The sequence below is a fragment of the Monodon monoceros genome, unplaced genomic scaffold, assembly GCF_005190385.1.
Source record: "Monodon monoceros isolate NGI ecotype Baffin Bay Population unplaced genomic scaffold, NGI_Narwhal_1 Super_Scaffold_14, whole genome shotgun sequence".
NCBI lineage: Eukaryota > Metazoa > Chordata > Mammalia > Artiodactyla > Monodontidae > Monodon > Monodon monoceros.
In genome coordinates this window covers 63,940,575-63,958,123 of record NW_021703770.1, presented here as the reverse complement: position 1 = coordinate 63,958,123, position 17,549 = coordinate 63,940,575, and the positions used below count along the sequence as shown (strand labels likewise).

The following is a 17,549-nucleotide window of genomic DNA, read 5'->3' as shown; positions in this document are numbered from 1 at the left end:
AGCCTATATCTGGTTTCTTTGGGCATTGAGATTTGAACCTAGTTAACTAGAATTACTGACCCGTTTCTTCAAGGAAGTAGAAAAAGCTTTTTCCGTTTAACATAGCTTTACCTTTTTTTTTGTTGGTAGGATGGTGAAACTATTTTACAATTATTTTATTCCCTCAGTCAAATCTGATTTGCTATGTGAAAGGAAATAAATTCTTCCTTTTATGAGGTCTGTCCATTTCTGAAAATACTTTCCTAGCATGTGCCAAAATTCTGGACTCCCTGAAGGAAAGCAGGTGTTCAGCATAAACTCTATTGCTTGTACCAACAGTTTAGGCACAGTGGGTCACTCTTATCAGTTCTGAGAATGGTGGACTCCTCCCAAAATCTATGTTCTCAGGTGCCAGCTAAGGGCCAGTCTTGCAAACAGGGCTTTCTAAGGGTAAGCAATCTCAGGCATGCTCTGTTTACTCTTTTCTACACATGTGTATTTATATAGATGCAGTATAAATAAATCTGGTTGCCTGGCATTGTTAATTACAAATTTGAATTTAAGTTTATATTTACCTGTTCTTTAAGTGGTAGAAATAAGGAATGATAGATACTAAACTGATGTGTCAGTTTAAAAGAGAGATTTGAGCACTTAGGCTTTAGATATAAAATCAGCTGTGTTTTGATAAATTGAAATCAGTTTGAAATTCTTTTTTGAAAGGGATTGGGGAGGATTCTGTTTTAGATATGGATAAAAAATGGAAGCCAGTCTGTCATGCCACAGGTCATACATTATTAAGGTTACAGTTCTGGGTAGTCTTTTCTCCACAGGTGATATTGACAATATATGATAGAAACAAAGAGGATTTTATATGCTGGCTCTGTGGAGAGTGATAAGTTCCTTTTCTTCTAAAAATTGCTATTTTTCTTAACGTGATAATTCAATTCACCTAAAATATTGAACAATACTGTAACAACCATATTTCTTACCAGTGGTCCTCATGAGAGACAAAATAGTTTGTTAACTCAAGAGCCATGCAAAGAAATATGACTTATGAAATGCCGATTTTCATGGGTGCTGATAAATGTTGGTGTGAAAAGTCATGTTTGTTTCTCTGGTATGAGAAATTAAATTTTCCATGTTTGCCAAGTGGAAAAAAGATTAATTGAAAAACATTTAAAAGTTATTTTCTGAAAAGCATTCTTAAGAAAATAAAATAAATTCTAATCTTTCTTTTTGTTGTTCATGACCTTGTGAATAAAGTGAACTAACTTTCTACCCATGTTTATAATGTTCTGTATTCACCTATTGCTAATATTTAGTATTTCATGTGATTTACAGTGTTAGCAAATGTTGTGGCTTGCTACATTTGATTTAATTTAATGGTAAGACTGCTGCTGTACTTTTAAGTTAAAAAGGTTTGTATATTCAGTGAAATAATTCCCAGAATCTATGAATTTTGATTAAAAAGTGATCTCATTTTGAAATTTGACTATTATCTTCATGAGGGCTAGGACCATGTCCACATACCCAGTACCTAGATTAGTACTTGGCATGTGGTTGGTGCTCAGTAAATATTCTTTGAATAAGTGAATAATAAAAAAGTTTTATTAGTATTTGCATAGCTTTGATATTAAAAATTTCTAGAAGTTATATTGAAATAGTTTATAATAACCTCCCTTTGATTTAAAGACTATTGAATCTAAACTCTTAGTGTCTCTTATTAACCAGCAGGTCATACTTGAGTCAAATGTCAATTGAATTAATTTTAGAATATATTTACAGTAAAACTTCATTGTAACACTTTGTTCCCTTTAATATTTCCAACATCAAATGTAAAGACACCAAAGAGATAAGAAAAGTCCACTGTATGTGGAACAAGCTCTGTAAGCTAATGTGTTTTTAAGGATGTACGGGAACAGACGAGGGAATGTGCCTCCTATGGAGTATGGTGGTGATGTCACAGAACAGTCAAACATACGGATTTCATCTGCTGGAAATCAAAGGTATTGTATGTAATATAAATTCTGCCTTTCAGTCGTTGTACTGTAAAACAGCAACTGCTAAAACTGGCTTGCTGGAAAACTAGAAAGTTATAGTATGTTAACAACCTCTCTTATTAGTGAGAAAGGAATTAGGGAGAAAGGGGGAGGGGAGAATTGTGTTACATGAAACTTTATGGTACTTTACAGCATTCTTTTGAAGAGCAAGTTTTGATTATAAAGTGTGCCAAGGTGTTCTGAGTCCCTATCATTATAAAGTATATATATTTGTTTGAACTAATGAAAGGAGAAATAAGTGTATAATTTAATGGACTAAAAATCAATTTAAAATATCTTGGAGTTATAGAGAAGACATAACTTGAAATAAATTGAAAATGTTCTTATGAGTTTTCTTTTCAAAACTTTGTTTTTGATTTTCAACATATTGAGTAGATAACTTTTATGCTTACTTTGTAAAATTAGTACTCATACATAATTGTGTCACGTTGGAAAAAAGGAAATTATATGCATTTTATATTCATGTTCTCTTTCTGTAGTTTTTATAATTTTGGTGGCTTTATTGTGTTGTACGTAAGGATAAATGGTTCCGAATTTATAGTGCATAATGAAGATAATATTATCATGTGTCAGGAAAGGTGTCTATTTTCTTTGAAGAAAAGTAACACATAAAAATGCTTGAGATATAGAATTTGCTATTTGAGTCTAATTAATTAAATTTTCTTTGAGAGAGTTGTGTTTTTTTTTTTCCTTGTTTCTTTCAAGGAAGGAGTTTTTTAGAGATGATCTTCTTTTCAAAGTGCGGGTACAGATATCGTCCTTTTTTAGGATTTATTTATGTGTACTTATATTCATTTTCCTTACTTGGGTAACTGTTCTTATGAAAAAGGGTTTTATTGGGAATCTATAGAGTTAGTGAAGCTGGCTGAAGAAAAAGGTCACATATTTATAGAGCCTGAATGCATTGGGTTCCCACTGTATAAAGAGATAAAATGCCATGATTTTACATTAACTTTAAAAACATATAACTATTATAGTATCCATAGTACTTTGAAAGGCCAATAACTCATACCTGCATTTCACTCTAAATTTTTGTTTCCTGAAAATTATTTGGGTTTTAATTCTTTTTGTTTTTTGTTTTTAGCGCTCGAGACAATGAACCATCCAAACCTACTAATCGAGAGATGTGTAGTCCTTTTGCGGGGATGCTCTTTGGTATGTACAAAAACCTCCAGTTGATTAGACTTTTGTCGAGTGTTTTATAAAAGGTCTTCGTGAGAACTCAGTGTTGTAATTAATACCACTCTTACTAATAATAGAAAACATTTCTCTAGTGCTTACTTTGTGATAGGCACTATGCTAAACATTTAGCATATTATATAGCTATTATAATTATTTAGTGTATTATATAGCTCTGTGTATAATTTTAAAGCTAAATAACTTTTATTTAGTGATGAACTTTCTATTGATGATAAATAAATATTAATTTCAGTAAACTCTTTTAGATTCATATTTCACTTTGTCGTAGTGTTGGCTATTTTTTAAAAAAAATTAATTTATTTATTTTTGGCTGTGTTGGGTCTTCGTTTCTGTGCGAGGGCTTTCTCCAGTTGCGGCGAGCGGGGGCCACTCTTCATCGCGGTGCACGGGCCTCTCACTGTCGTGGCCTCTCCCGTTGGCAGAGCACAGGCTCCAGACACGCAGGCTCCGTAGCTGTGGCCCACGGGCTTAGTTGCTCCATGGCATGTGGGATCTTCCCAGACCAGGGCTCGAACCCATGTCCCCTGCATTGGCAGGCAGACTCCCAACCACTGCGCCACCAGGGAAGCCCTTGGCTATTTCTTATATTCTATTTTATATGTGATAATTTCTTTCTTCATTTTTTTTCTTCTTTAGCTAGCACAAAACTGCCTTACATTTTAGTTCAGTTCCCCTGAACTAAACCTTTTTATCCTTTGATAAACATCCTTTCCCATGTTCTTTCCATGTAGTTTCTGAGAAAGTGTTTTGTTCAAATAATGATTATAATCCAGATTTTCTATTTATTTTGTCAGAAATGAAGGTCATCGCTTAAGATAAGCATGTTGATTTGCTATATTAACTTGTCACATTTAATTTGAGAAAGTGTGAAGAGAGCATACTTCCTGTATGTAACTTTAAGTAGAAAAGTGGTCTCTTCTTTGTGTAAAACTATCAGAAAAAATTGCCCGAAATTTTGTTTCACTGAAGTATATGAAGAAATTAGATAATAGTTTAGATTCATTCAACCTAAAAGCAGTCAGGAATTTAAATTTTGGCTTAGAGATGTATAATTGCATGATATTCTCAGACTTTTGTTTCCTTGAAATGGCTATTATGAGAAAAATGGCATAACACCTAGAGTTTTATTCTAGTGTAATGTCTTTAAGTGAGAATTGACCAATTTAGCCTATCAATAAGTCAGAGTAAGGGCTTGCTTCTTATGATGTATTTTGTTAAACAAAAATTGGAGAAATAGCTTTCTGTGTTGAGAACCTAGTGACAAATAATTTTATCAATAAATGGATTACCCTGATATTTTAAAGATGAATGGCATGAATTTATCATTATTGCAATCAGGAATTATAGATTAATGTTTGATAATAGAGTCATGTTTGGAATAGACTATTAAACTCTTTTAATTCAGTGATTTATCTCACGGTTGTATCCTTTTCCCCCAGCCTAAATTTGTGTGTCCCCTTAGGGAGCTTACTCTCTCCAGAGGCAGCACATTCCAACTTCACGTGGCTCTGATTGTTGCAGTATTCTCATTTCAATTGAACTGAAATTTGTCTTCCTATAATTTTGCCCCAAGGACCTTGTTTGGAGCCTTTTTGCTTTATTTAAAGAATTAGGACAGCTGACTGCTGAGAGCAAAAATAATATATTATGGGGTTTCTAACAGAATCATGGGTCATTTAGAAGTATGTTTTAACATTTCCAAATACTTGGGGATTTTCCTGCTTTTTGACATAGACTGCTTGTTTAATTCCCTTATGGTCTGAGAAAATAATTTGTAAATTTCAATTATTTCAAATTTGAATTTTTTAAATGAAACTTTAAAAAGTGACTCAGAATATAGTCTTTCTTGGTGAATGTTTAATGTGTACTTGAAAGAGTGCGCATTGTGTGGTTGTTGAGTGTAGTGGTTTATAAATGTCAGTTAAGCTGATTGGTTGATAGTGATGTTCATGTCTTGTACATATTTAATGACTTTTAACTGTTCTTCTACCAGTTGTTTAGAGAGAAGTGTTAAATTCTCTGACTGTGGGGCCTGGAGAGATTTTCTCAGTGTTCCTGCACCTTCCTCAGTTTTTAGCAAGACCTGCCAGCCCCTGACAGAAGAGGGTGTCTCTCTTGCCACACTTTTCCTTCCTCAGCAGTAGATTGCTGTAGCAAAGCTGGCCCTGTGCATTTGGTTCTCAGAAATGAGTATCAGTGTTCCTGCCCCTCCTCAGAGTGGTAGCCAAACTCTCCTTTATGCCTGTGGAGGATCTATTTTTTTATAAATTTATTTATTTATTTTTTGGCTGTGTTGGGTCTTTGTTGCTGCGCACAGGCTTTCTCTAGTTGCAGTGAGTGGGGGCTACTCTTTGTTGTGGTGTGCTGGTTTCTCATTGCGGTGGCTTCTCTTGTTGCGGAGCATGGGCTCTAGGCACTCAGGCTTCAGTAGTTGTGGCACGTGGGCTTCAGTAGTTGTGGCTCGCGGGCTCTAGAGCGCAGGCTCAGTAGTTGTGGCGCACGGGCTTAGTTGCTCCTCAGCATGTGGGATCTTCCCAGGCCAGGGCTCAAACCCGTGTCCCTTGCTTTGGCAGGCGGATTCTTAACCACTGCATCACCAGGGAAGCCCTGTGGAGGATCTTATATGTGAGAATTTCCTGCTCTTCCCCTAACAGTAGCAGACCTTTGTATGAGTGCAGAATGCTGGGTCCAAGGTTTTCTGCCCTTCAACCAATAGATTACTTTATATGAGAGAAGAGTCTGGAATGTGGGCGTTGTTTTCTGTTGGTTTGTTTGTTTGTTTTGCCTCAGAATGGTGTCTTTTAGGTGTCTTGTGTTGCCCCATCTTCGGTCTCATAAACATCTGGTAGGGGCAGCAAGTGAGTGCAGATTCCCCTTCTGCATTGCTATTCCAATCCACAGAAAGCCTTTAAGAATTCATTAGCGTTTCAGTTATTTTCTTTTTACCTACTTCTAAGGTAGCTGCCTATTTCTCTGTACTCTGGTAAAGGTAAAACCCTTGGGTTGTCCCATCTTTCTGTGGATTGGTTTTTATACCCTTTGGAATTTAGTTTACATGGTTGCTTGTAACCTCAGCTCTCTGATGGGCTTTTTAAAAGTTTTGATTTTGTAGATGATTGAGCTTTTTTCCATTGTGGGGTATGAGCAATGTTCTCTTGCGGCTTTCTAGTTTCTAAGCAGAAGTAGGACTCCCCATTTAGTTCTTTATAATAGTTTCCATTTCCTCCTCATTATATTACTATTTTCATTTAAATATTTGGGCATAGTTAGGATAGCTGTTTTAACATCTTTGTTGTTACGTCATCTCTGTTGTTTATGTGATTTTTCTTTCAATTGATTAACTTTTCTAATCACTGTATTGGGTTTCTATTGCTGCATCACAGATTAGCACAAATTTAGTGACTCAAAACGTCACACATTATCTGAATTTCTGTGGGTCATGAATTTTGTTGGGTTCTTTGCTCAGGATCTCATAAGGCTATAGTCAGGGTGTCAGCCAGGCTGTTTTTCATCTGGAGGCTTATGAGGGAAGAAGCCCCTTCATATTTTTCACTAAATTCATTTCCTTGTGGCTGTATAACTAAGGGCCCTGGTTTCTTACTGGATCTGCTGGAGACTGCCCTCAGTTCCTGGAGGCCATCTGCTGTTTCTTGCCACTTGGGCTTCTTCACCAAGGCTGCTTATTCTATCATGCCAGCAAGGAGAATCTCTAAACTCAGTGAGGGCTTTTATCTGATTATATCAGACCCACCCAAGATAATCTCCCTTTCGATTAATTCGAAATTGATTTGGGCCTTAATTACATACATCTGCAGATTTCTTTCACCTTTGCCATAGTCATTGGCTAGATGCAAGTCATAGGTCCTGCCCACACTCGGGGAAGGTTTATACAGGGAGTCAGCGCTAGAAGGCAGGGAACATAGGATCTGTCTTAGAATTTTGCCTACCACAGTCATGTTTTTCTGTTACTTAAGGACCAGTCTTTCAGAGGCCTTATTTTAAATTTAAACTTAGCTGGGACATCTAGAGTAGCCTTCGCTCTAGGAAGATTGTTCAGCCTTCCTGCTACAGAGTGACCTTTCTCGGGCTCTTCCCTGAATACTCTTAGAGGATCACTGAGAACTCCAGACTAGCTGGCTGGAGCTTAAATTTCTCTCTACTTTGTTTGAGGAGGTCTGAGAATTCAGTTTATGTGTCCTCCGTAATTTTTTGCCCAGCCTAATGGAATTTCACTCTGCATACACAGACTAGTACACAGTAAAGTCTGAAGGAATGCCTTTACAGATTTCTAAAGCCCTTTTTACGCTTCTTTTTGAATCTTTGCCCTAAACTTCTAGTCATTTTAGCTTTCCTGAATTTTGATCTTTTTTTTTTTTTTTATTGCGGTACGCAGGCCTCTCGTTGTGGCCTCTCCTGTTGCGGAGCACAGGCTCCGGATGCGCAGGGTCAGCGACCATGCCTCACGGGCCCAGCCGCTCCGCGGCATGTGGGATCTTCCCAGACCGGGGTACGAACCCGTGTCCCCTGCATCAGCAGGCGGACTCTCAACCACTGCGCCACCAGGGAAGCCCCTGAATTTTGATCTTTATCTGCTCAATTTAACATAGTATCCCAGCTTTGTTTGGATTTTTCCCTCCCTGTATCCATGGAGATTGCATGCAGGCAGAAACGGGTGCCTGAAGGGCTCACCTCATTTATTTAACTTCTCTCAGGTATTACAGTTGTGTGCTACCTGTTGTCCAGTGTCTGAAAAACAGTTATTTCATATATTTTGCCTAATTTTATTATTATTTTTTTAATGGAGGGAGGCTGAGTTTTGTGTTTGTTAACTCCATCATGATCAGAAGCAGAATGGATATATCTACTTTGATTGTAAAACATTATTATTAACCTTAATGTAATTTATGTTACCCTTTGGGAGCTTCACTGTTGCTGACATCTGTCCTTAATGGGCAAATTCAGATGCTGTGTGTCCAACTGATGGTTGGGAGACTAATAATTAAGGTAGTAGAGAAATTTCTGGCTTGGTTGCATTTTTGATATCCCTGTGATTTCTGTAATGTTCCGGATTTTGCATATCTAGATTAAGAGGTTATTTTATGTGATTAACATGCAATAATAATAATTTTCTGTGGATCTAAGGTGCGTGCATGACTGGATTTTCATGTAAGTGATACCAGAACCAGAGGTTTATATATTTTTTTCTGTAGAATTGAGGTAACTATTGAAGTTTTTTGAGCAATGTGTCATCATGATTAGTGTTGTATTTTAAGATAGTTAGTCTTACATAAGTGTGCTGGTTGTATTGGAGTAGGTGGGGGGGAGGAGTTCCAGAGACTAGTTAAAAGGTTATTGCTGCAATTCAGGTAAAATATAGAGAGTTCCTATCCAAGGCTGATGGCCATGAGAATAGAGAAGAGGGTCCTCATATGAAGTAAATAAGAAAGCATGAGCCATAAAAGTTACAGTGGGGTTTTGAGGCTCGATTATTTGGCCAGTAACAGAAAACAAAGAAGGGCAATTGCTTTTGAGATGTTCATTTTGAACACACTTGTTAAAGTTAAGGGGCTTGTGGGAGGTGTTAGTGGAGATATCCTGATCTTTGGAAAATGGGGATAGGAGTTAGAATATTCTCTTATTTAGAAGTTTGGGAAGGATTAATGTGTCTTGGGTTTGACACATAGTAGTTATTCAAAAATTATGAAACTAGTTGAATAGGTAATGATACATATGATTTACCTTCTATATTTGCTGCATGTGTAGTAATTATACTCTTTGATATAATTAAAACTGGAGATTAAAAAATTGACTTTCCAGTTACATGTGTTGCTTAAGAGTTAAGACTGCATTTTTTTCTTACCACTTTCTAGGAGGTGAAGATCGAGAACTTATTCAGAGAAGGAAAGAGAAATATAGACAAGAACTATTGGAACAAATGGCTGAACAACAGAAGAACAAGAGACGGTAATGAAAGGTTTGCATTTTAAAAAGATGTTTTGAATTTAAATGCATTTGTTTAAAATGACATAGTAGTGACTATTACATGGTAAAATAAGGGGATATTTTTCCTAATATGATTCAGTATTTGTAAATCATTCTATTTCAGTCTCCACATTGTAAATCAGCCAGGGTAATAAAACAGATACCATGTGGGTGTTCATTTTCTTTATCATAGGTAACAAAGGAGACTATGTGTTCATCCTATAACAGGCCTTGTACATACTTTCATTAATTTCTTCAATTTTAGGGTAGCATTTAATGCTGTCTACATGCCCACTGTATTATCCCATATATAGTAGCAAATATAAAATAAAAGTATTTTGTCTTTTAACAATGAAATGGTAAGCACACGTATACATGCTGTATAAAAATAATCATAGATCCACAGATATTTATATTGTATACAAGTCTCAGAGTTTGTAATCTTTCATGTAGAAATACCTGTGAAATATTAATTCCAGTTTAAAATTAGGGATAGATATCTTGGTTCTAAGATAATTTGAGACCTGTCATCTTTTAGTTTTGTTTTTTTTTCTCTCTAAGAGGAAGCCAATATCTACTGTCTGATATTAGCCATCTTTAACATCATTTTCTTAAAAACTCTTATTGGAAAGTATTGTATTAATTTTTCATTTTTTTTACCCTCCTTTTTGTGAGCTTAAGATATACATGAACCTTAAAAAAAGTTTTTTATTTGTTTCACTAAGTAAAGATTTTGTTTTACTTCTCTACTTTATTCTGTGTGAATTCCTTAGACTTTGAAGTATCCCAGGCACTGGTTTAGAGATATTTATTCCAGGGCAGTTTACATGTGAATATTAGTTTACTTTGCACCAAATCGGAAAATTTAGTTTTCAGAATTATTTAAGACTTTATTGTCAGTTAAAGGAATTATTTGTTTTTGGAGATGTTATTACATGGACTTTGTGTGTAAGGTTGTTTCAGTAATGATAGTGTTTATTATAACTTTTTAATATATAAAACTTTAATTTTGTTTAGAGAAAAAGATTTGGATCTCAGGGTTGCAGCTTCTGGAGCACAAGACCCTGAGAAATCGGTAAGGGTTCCTGCCGTCTTTTAATGTTTAATCTTTCATTCAAATAAGCCTCAAATGTAGTGGCAGGTGGAGATAGAACATATTGAGGAAAATGTATGAGTAGACAAGTTTGAACAGTAATAAACTAAATTCAGTTCTCATAAAACATTAAGTCCTAACTCTTACTTGTTTACTTCTCTAATTTTTCCTTTTTCATGTGTGCGTTTTTAAAGTTTCTTGTAAATTATTCCTTTCCACTTTATTTACATGCACTATTCCATGCACTGTTTTAGTTTAATTTACAATGGATGTTAATAATTTTTTTCATTGTATCATGACCATTTTTCTTATATTAGAGGAATTTCCAAAGGAACTGAAATCTTTAATTCTAGGCTCTAAGCATTTTAGTAGTTTTTACTTAATGTAAATCTAGAGGTAATAACCTTATTTTTACTTTAATTCTTCAATTTTCATAATTGGAATGAATTACACATATCATCGCAGTTGAGTAAGGAGAAGGTAATAATTTATTACTTTTCTCAAAGGATACTTTTTTTTTAGCTGGGTGTGTAGAATTTATTTGCTAAGGCAAGCTTTTGTTTCATCTTTAATGATTAAGAAACTTTAATTTCATTAAAAAGTTCATTCTTAAAAAGAATATAGCAACTTAAAATTACTCAGCTGTAGGCAACTTTTGTCTTACTTTTTCTTATGCTAAGTATATATCCTGTGGATTATTCATTTTAAAAAGTTTAATACTGCACCAGCATCACTCCCAGTGTGCTTTTTGACTGCTCATAGAGTAAAACTTTTAGATTAATCTGAGAAATCATTCCTGAGAAATTAAATATGCTGGGGAAAAAAGGATGAATTCCAAAACTGAATATATTTTCCTCTGTCAATAAATACCTTTGAAATAGTTTTGACAATCAGAAATTTCCTTTTCAAATCTTGAACTTTTTAATGTAATATGGTGGCATGTTAAACTTTGCATTTATAGTTACCTTAGTGTTTGATGGACCTTCTTATTTATATTTAAATGAAACAACCTTTGGAGTGTCAAGTTGCTTTATGAGAATAAATAAATAAAAATCTTAGATATAATATGTAGACCATTACTTTTGGGTTTACTTTTGATGTACACATCTTAGAAAAGGACACATAAATGATGTTTTGGAGCGAGAGTAAGCAAACTGTAGCCTGTGGCCAAATCCACTTGCTGCCTATTTTTGTAAAGTTTTATTGCAGCACTCCCTCGTTCATTTGCTTACATATTGTTTTGGTCTACTTTAGTAGTTGTGACGAGACCACATGGCCTGCAAAGCCTGATATATTTACTAGCCGGCTCTTTACAGAAAACCTGTGCTCACACTGATCTAGAGAATACTTTGATGTTAGAATACTTTGATGGCAATTGCTAGTGAAGCAGCATAGTCTTGTAGTATAATAGAGTTTTTTTTGTTTGTTTTTTTTTTGCGGTACGCGGACCTCTCACTGTTGTGGCCTCTCCTGTTGCAGAGCACAGGCTCTGGACGCACAGGCTCAGTAGTTGTGGCTCATGGGCCTAGCTGCTCCGCGGCATGTGGGATCTTCCTGGACCGGGGCACGAACCCGTGTCCCCTGCATCGGCAGGTGGAGTCTCAACCACTGCGCCACCAGGGAAGCCCCCAGTATAATAGAGCTTTATATTTAGAATTAATATCTGGCTCTAGTCTTTGCTTGATTATTTATGAATGGTGAGACCTTAGGTGATTTATGTACTTTCATAGCGTCTCAATTACCTCTTTTATAAAATAAGAATTGGATCTTTAAAATCTCTTAGTTATAGCTGTAAAATTCTGTTATTCTATGTATAACTTAAGTGCCTGCTGGCAGTCTGGGATAGAGGGTCTTTGGAGATCCCTTCCACCTGTAAATTTATGATTACATGCAACAAACAGATTTTTTTCTTTATTTTAGCCTGATAGACTAAAGCAGTTTAGTGTGACACCAAGATACTTCGAAGAGACGATACCACCTGAAAGACCCAGAGTAGCTTTCCAGACACCTCTCCCTCCTTTGTCTGCCCCATCTGTCCCACCCATCCCATCAGTTTACTCCATCCCATCTCAAAATGAAGATTTGCACAATGGACTCAGCAGCACCCTTGGTGAAATGGTGCCTCCCAGGTGCTTGTTTAAAATGCTTTGTGTTTGGGAATTAGGTAAGGTATCATTATATTGTATATTCAGAAGGATTTGCTGAAGCAGGTAATGTTATCCTTCAGAGATTTTTGTGCAGTTAAAGGCTTTTGTCAAATAATATCTATTGAAATTTGTTTTCATTGTTGATCTTTTCTCAGTTATTATAAAAACAAGGGAAATCCTTATAACAGTCTTTTGCTGTTTAAAGATGCTTCAGTATTTTTAAAATGCATGACTAAGTATATTTATTATTTTAGTTTTAGGTCGTATTTTGGAATATCTGTTTAACATATAAAACCTAGCCATTTTCAATTTTGTAATTTCCACTTGGCAAACATTGAATATTTTCTTCAGTTAATGTAGAAAAAGTTTCTAATGTGACTGTTTTATAAATATTACTTTATTTTAGTTTCTGTTTCCTTCAACTCTTTCTCTGTGATTACTTACAGGCTATGCAACTCAAATACCTGAAATAAAGTGTTGAGATTATAAAAACTGTATTTAGGTATTAGGGTAAAGATTTGACTTCCATAGGTAAAAAGCATTCTGCTATACTGGACTAAACATAAAGAAAATCCTGTTAACATTGGTATTTTCTGGTCTATACTTTCTTCTCTTAGTAGGATTTTCTCTTATTTTTGCGTACTATTAATGTATTAATTGTAGGATTGCATTTAATCAGGTGCTTTTCCTTTTTAACATTATTTTCTGGGCTATACGTTCCTTTAGGACTTGGTATTATCTTTTATTTACTGCTAACGAATTGTAGGACCATGTTTACTGTATTTATCAGGTGTTTTGTTTGTTTCATCTAATGGCTTCCTGACTCAAAGGACTAGGTGGGATTGGAATTACAAAGGATGGTATGATGATTTTAGCATTGATTTAGGGATTAAAATGGTTGGCTTCACTGCCTGGAATTTGGGCAGACCACACTTGTATTGAACTTCAGTTTTCTCATTTGTAAAAGGTAGAATAGTAACAGATATTTATATATGTGTGTATATATATATATGTTTTTTAATCTACAGTTATAGGGTTGTTGTGAGGATTAAATTTTATATCAATCTCTATAAAAATTTAAGATTTAATGATATTGACGGTTCCCTTTTATAGTAATTTTTCAACTGCTTTGTTTATCTATGGAGTGAGGATAGTAAGGTTAGACACGTTGAATGATTAGTAAATATGAAAAATATTCATGACTGAAGAGAACTTTAATGCCTTCTCAGCTCTTCACAATTATTTTGAAGTATACAAGGGAGAACCTAATATATACACTCAAAAGTGAAAACATTTTCTAGGATGCCTCCTTTTTCTTTCTGTTCATCTAAGGGAATTTGCCTTTTACATTTTAACTAATGGAAAATATTGCCTTGGTGGAAATACAGAGATACTTCCTAATCATTAATGAAGTGCTGATGTAGAGGTTTTTAGAAGTTTTAACTTTATGAAATGCTGAAAATGAACTCAGAAGTTTACTGTTGATATTTAAATAGTTCCTTTTTCACATTATAGTTTAATTCCTTTGAAAGAGCAATACATTTTTAGGGTTAAAAAACTACATCTTTCTCCCAGTCAAATGGAACCATTTATAATCTCATTTTGTACCTCTTTGCCTTTTCTTGATGTTGTATCTTTCTTCTCTGTGACTAACTCACTCTAGTAGTGTGGCTGAAGCATTGCCTTTCCTAGAAAGCCTTCCTTATACTTTCCTCCTCTTCCCTATGTGATTTAAATGTTCCTGCTCCATGTTCCTGTAGCATCCTGTGTCTACTTGTATTGTTTCATTTACTGTACTCTGCTGTAATGGCTGTTTATTTTTGTATTATTCCTGAGGGACAGAGACCATGTTTGGTCAATACTGGCAGATAGTGACGAATTAGATGTTAATTGATTGAATAAGTGTTGTACCTTAAATTACGAAATTTTATGTTTTTTGCTTTTTGAGTTACAATTTTTGATAAGAGATTGAAGCAAGATGGTGGCTTTTCCTAAAGCAGCAATTAGATTTTCAGTAAGATTTTTGTAAGAAAATAATATCTTGATTTTTAAAAAATTTGCAGTGGAATATGAGAAGAATTTCCCAATTGTCTTTTGATACAGCATTGCACCTCTGCCTCCACCTCCCCTACTACCACCTTTGGCTACCAACTATCGAACTCCTTACGATGATGCATACTATTTTTATGGGGCCAGGAATACGTTGGATCCTAGTCTTGCTTACTGTAAGTTATCTGTGGGGTAAACATTATTTTCCAGTGGTTCAATCAGGAAAATTGGTTTTTGTGCAAGCAAAAATATATAAATGAGAAAAAGCTCAGCTTTACTTAATTCCAGTATTATATATATATTGATTTAATAAATACTATATTTTAAAACTCAGTTATAATTCATAGTTATTTCCTTTTTATCTAGATTTAAGAAATATTTTATGTTTTCTGGCCTTATTCTCTGCTAACTCCTAACTCAGAAGGAAATTGGATTTTTTTCCTTAGGAAACATTTTCAGTATGTGACTTTTCCTTTAGAGATAAAGTGTTATTAAGTGGGTACTCTGAAACAAATGTGTTGGTTTTCTTTTAAGATGGTTCAGGAATGATGGGAGTACAGCCTGCAGCTTATGTTACAGCTCCTGTCACCCACCAGCCAGCACAGCCTATTGTGTAAGTAGTTAAAATAATAATTTGTTTCAAGATTAATTTGTCTTCCATAGAACTTGTATTATTCAATGTGTTCTTTTATTCTTCAGAACAGATATCTTATTTTAATTTCCAGTTATTACATAACCAGTATGTTCAAAGTATTGCTTTTAAGTCAGTGTTTCATAGAAAGCACATTTAAAAACTTAAGAATAACCTCACTTCCTTTCATTAGCAAAGTCATGTGTGTATAGTTATAGTTTTACATTTAAGTTCATGATCCATTTTGAATTATCTTTTGTATAAGGTGTTAGATTTTGATTGAAGGTCTTTTTTTTTTCTTCTGCTTTATGAGTGTCCAATGGCTCCCAGCACCATTTGTTGACATGATTATTTTTCCTGGGAATTGCTTTTGCACCTTTGTCAAAAATGGGCATATTCGTGTGGGTCTCTTTTTGGGATTATCTATTCTATTCCATTGTTCTATGTGTCTATCCTTATGTTAGTATCACTTGATAATTGTAGCTCTGTGGAAGTTTGGAAATCGAGAAGTATGAGTTCTTCAAATTTGTTTTTCTTTTCCAAGATTGTTTTGGTTATACTAGGTCCTTTGTATTTCAATGTGAATTTTAGGATCAGCTGCTCAGTTTCTGCCAAAAGGCAGTTGAGATTTTGATGGAGATTATATAGAATCTGTAGATCGGTTTAATATTACCATCTTAATTTTTTTTCAATTTTTTGTAATGGTAACATACACATAACATAAAATTTATCATTTTTAAGCATTTTTAGTGTATAGTTCAGTGATGTTAAGTACATTCATATTGTTGTGTAACCATCACCACCATCAATTTCCAGAACTCTTTTCATCTTGCAAAACTGAAACTCTATACCTATTCACTATTCCCTCTCCCCTATGCCCCTGGCACCCATATTCTACTCTCTGTTTCTATGATTTCGACTACTTTAGGTACCTCATAAAAGTGAAATCATACTATATTTATCTTTTGTGTCTGGCTTTTTAATTTTATTTATTTATTTTTTTTGTGGTACACGGGCCTCTCACTGTTGTGGCCTCTCCCGTTGCGGAGCACAGGCTCTGGACGCGCAGGCTCAGCGGCCATGGCTCACGGGCCTAGCCGCTCCGCGGCATATGGGATCTTCTCGGACCGGGGCACGAACCCGTGTCCCTTGCATCGGCAGGCGGACTCTCAACCACTGCGCCACCAGGGAAGCACTGGCTTTTTTAACTTACCATAATGTTCTTGAGGTTCATCCATGTTGTGACCTAAGTCAAAATTTCCTTCCTTCCTTTTTTTTTTTTTACCCCCACACAGCTTGCAGGATCTTACTTCCCAGAATTTCTTTTATAAGGCTGAATAATATTTGATTGTATGTATATACCATATTTTGTTTATCCATTCATCCACCAATGAATACTTGGGCTACTTCCACATTTTAGGTATTGTGAATGGGCAACTGTGAATGTGGGTATACAAGTTATCTCTTTGAGACTCTGCTTTCAATTCTTTTAAGTATATACTCAGAAGTGGAATTGCTGGATCATATGGTAATTCTATTTTTAATTTTTTGAAGAACCACTGTACTGTTTTCCACAGCAGCTGTACCATTTTATATTCCCACCAACTGTGCACAAGGGTTCCAGCTTCTCCACATTCTCACCAACACTTACTAGTTTCTGTTTTTTTGCTAGTAGCCATCCTAAGGCGGGTCAGGTGGATCTCATTGTGGTCTTGTTTGCATTTCTCTATGATTACTGATGTTGAGTGTCTTTTCATCTGCTTTTTGGCCATTTGTCTATCTTTGGAGAATGTCTTTTCAAATCCTTCTCTCATTTTTGAATTGGTTACTTTATTTTTTTGTTGTTATGTTTTAAGAGTTCTCTATATACTCTGGATATTAATCCCTTATCAGATATATGATTTGCAAATACTTTCCGCCATTCTGTGTATTATCTTTTTACACCATTGACACTATCTAGCAGTACTATAGATGCACACACATTTTTAATTTTCATGAAGTCCAGTTTGTCTATTTTTTCTTTTGTTGCCTTGTCTGTATTTAGTGTCATATCTAAGAAATCATTGCCAAATCTAATGTTGTGAAGCTTTTGCCCTGTGTTTTCTTCTAAGAGTTTTATAGTTATGAGGTTTTACATTGAGGATTGTGATTTTGAGTTACCTTTTGTGTACAGTGTTAAATAAGGGTGCAACTTCATCCTTTGCATGTGGATATCATTTTCCCAGCACCATTTGTTGAAAAGACTGTTCTTTCCCCATTGTATGGTCTTGGCACCTTTGTCAAAAATCATTTGACTTTATATGTGTGAATTTATTTCTGGGTTTTCTGTTCTGTGCAGTTGGTCTATGTGTCTGTCTATATGCCAGTGCCATGCTGTTTTGATTACTGTAGCTCCGTAGTAAGTTTTG

At 35.1% G+C, this 17,549-nt stretch overlaps 1 protein-coding gene across 6 annotated transcripts in view; it reads left to right on the top strand.

Annotated features, from left to right (window-relative positions):
• CSPP1 (centrosome and spindle pole associated protein 1) overlaps positions 1–17,549 on the top strand; it is a 114,445-nt gene that overhangs the window by 32,683 nt on the left and 64,213 nt on the right. For 5 of the 6 annotated variants that reach the window (XM_029222434.1, XM_029222435.1, XM_029222436.1 and 2 more), the window contains 7 exons: positions 1,887–1,985; positions 3,124–3,194; positions 9,110–9,203; positions 10,239–10,296; positions 12,235–12,443; positions 14,565–14,686; positions 15,045–15,123. In XM_029222434.1, coding sequence (XP_029078267.1) covers positions 1,887–1,985; positions 3,124–3,194; positions 9,110–9,203; positions 10,239–10,296; positions 12,235–12,443; positions 14,565–14,686; positions 15,045–15,123 — 732 coding nt within the window. The remainder of the gene's footprint in view (positions 1–1,886; positions 1,986–3,123; positions 3,195–9,109; positions 9,204–10,238; positions 10,297–12,234; positions 12,444–14,564; positions 14,687–15,044; positions 15,124–17,549) is intronic. The other variant, XM_029222438.1, reaches the window with a different exon arrangement.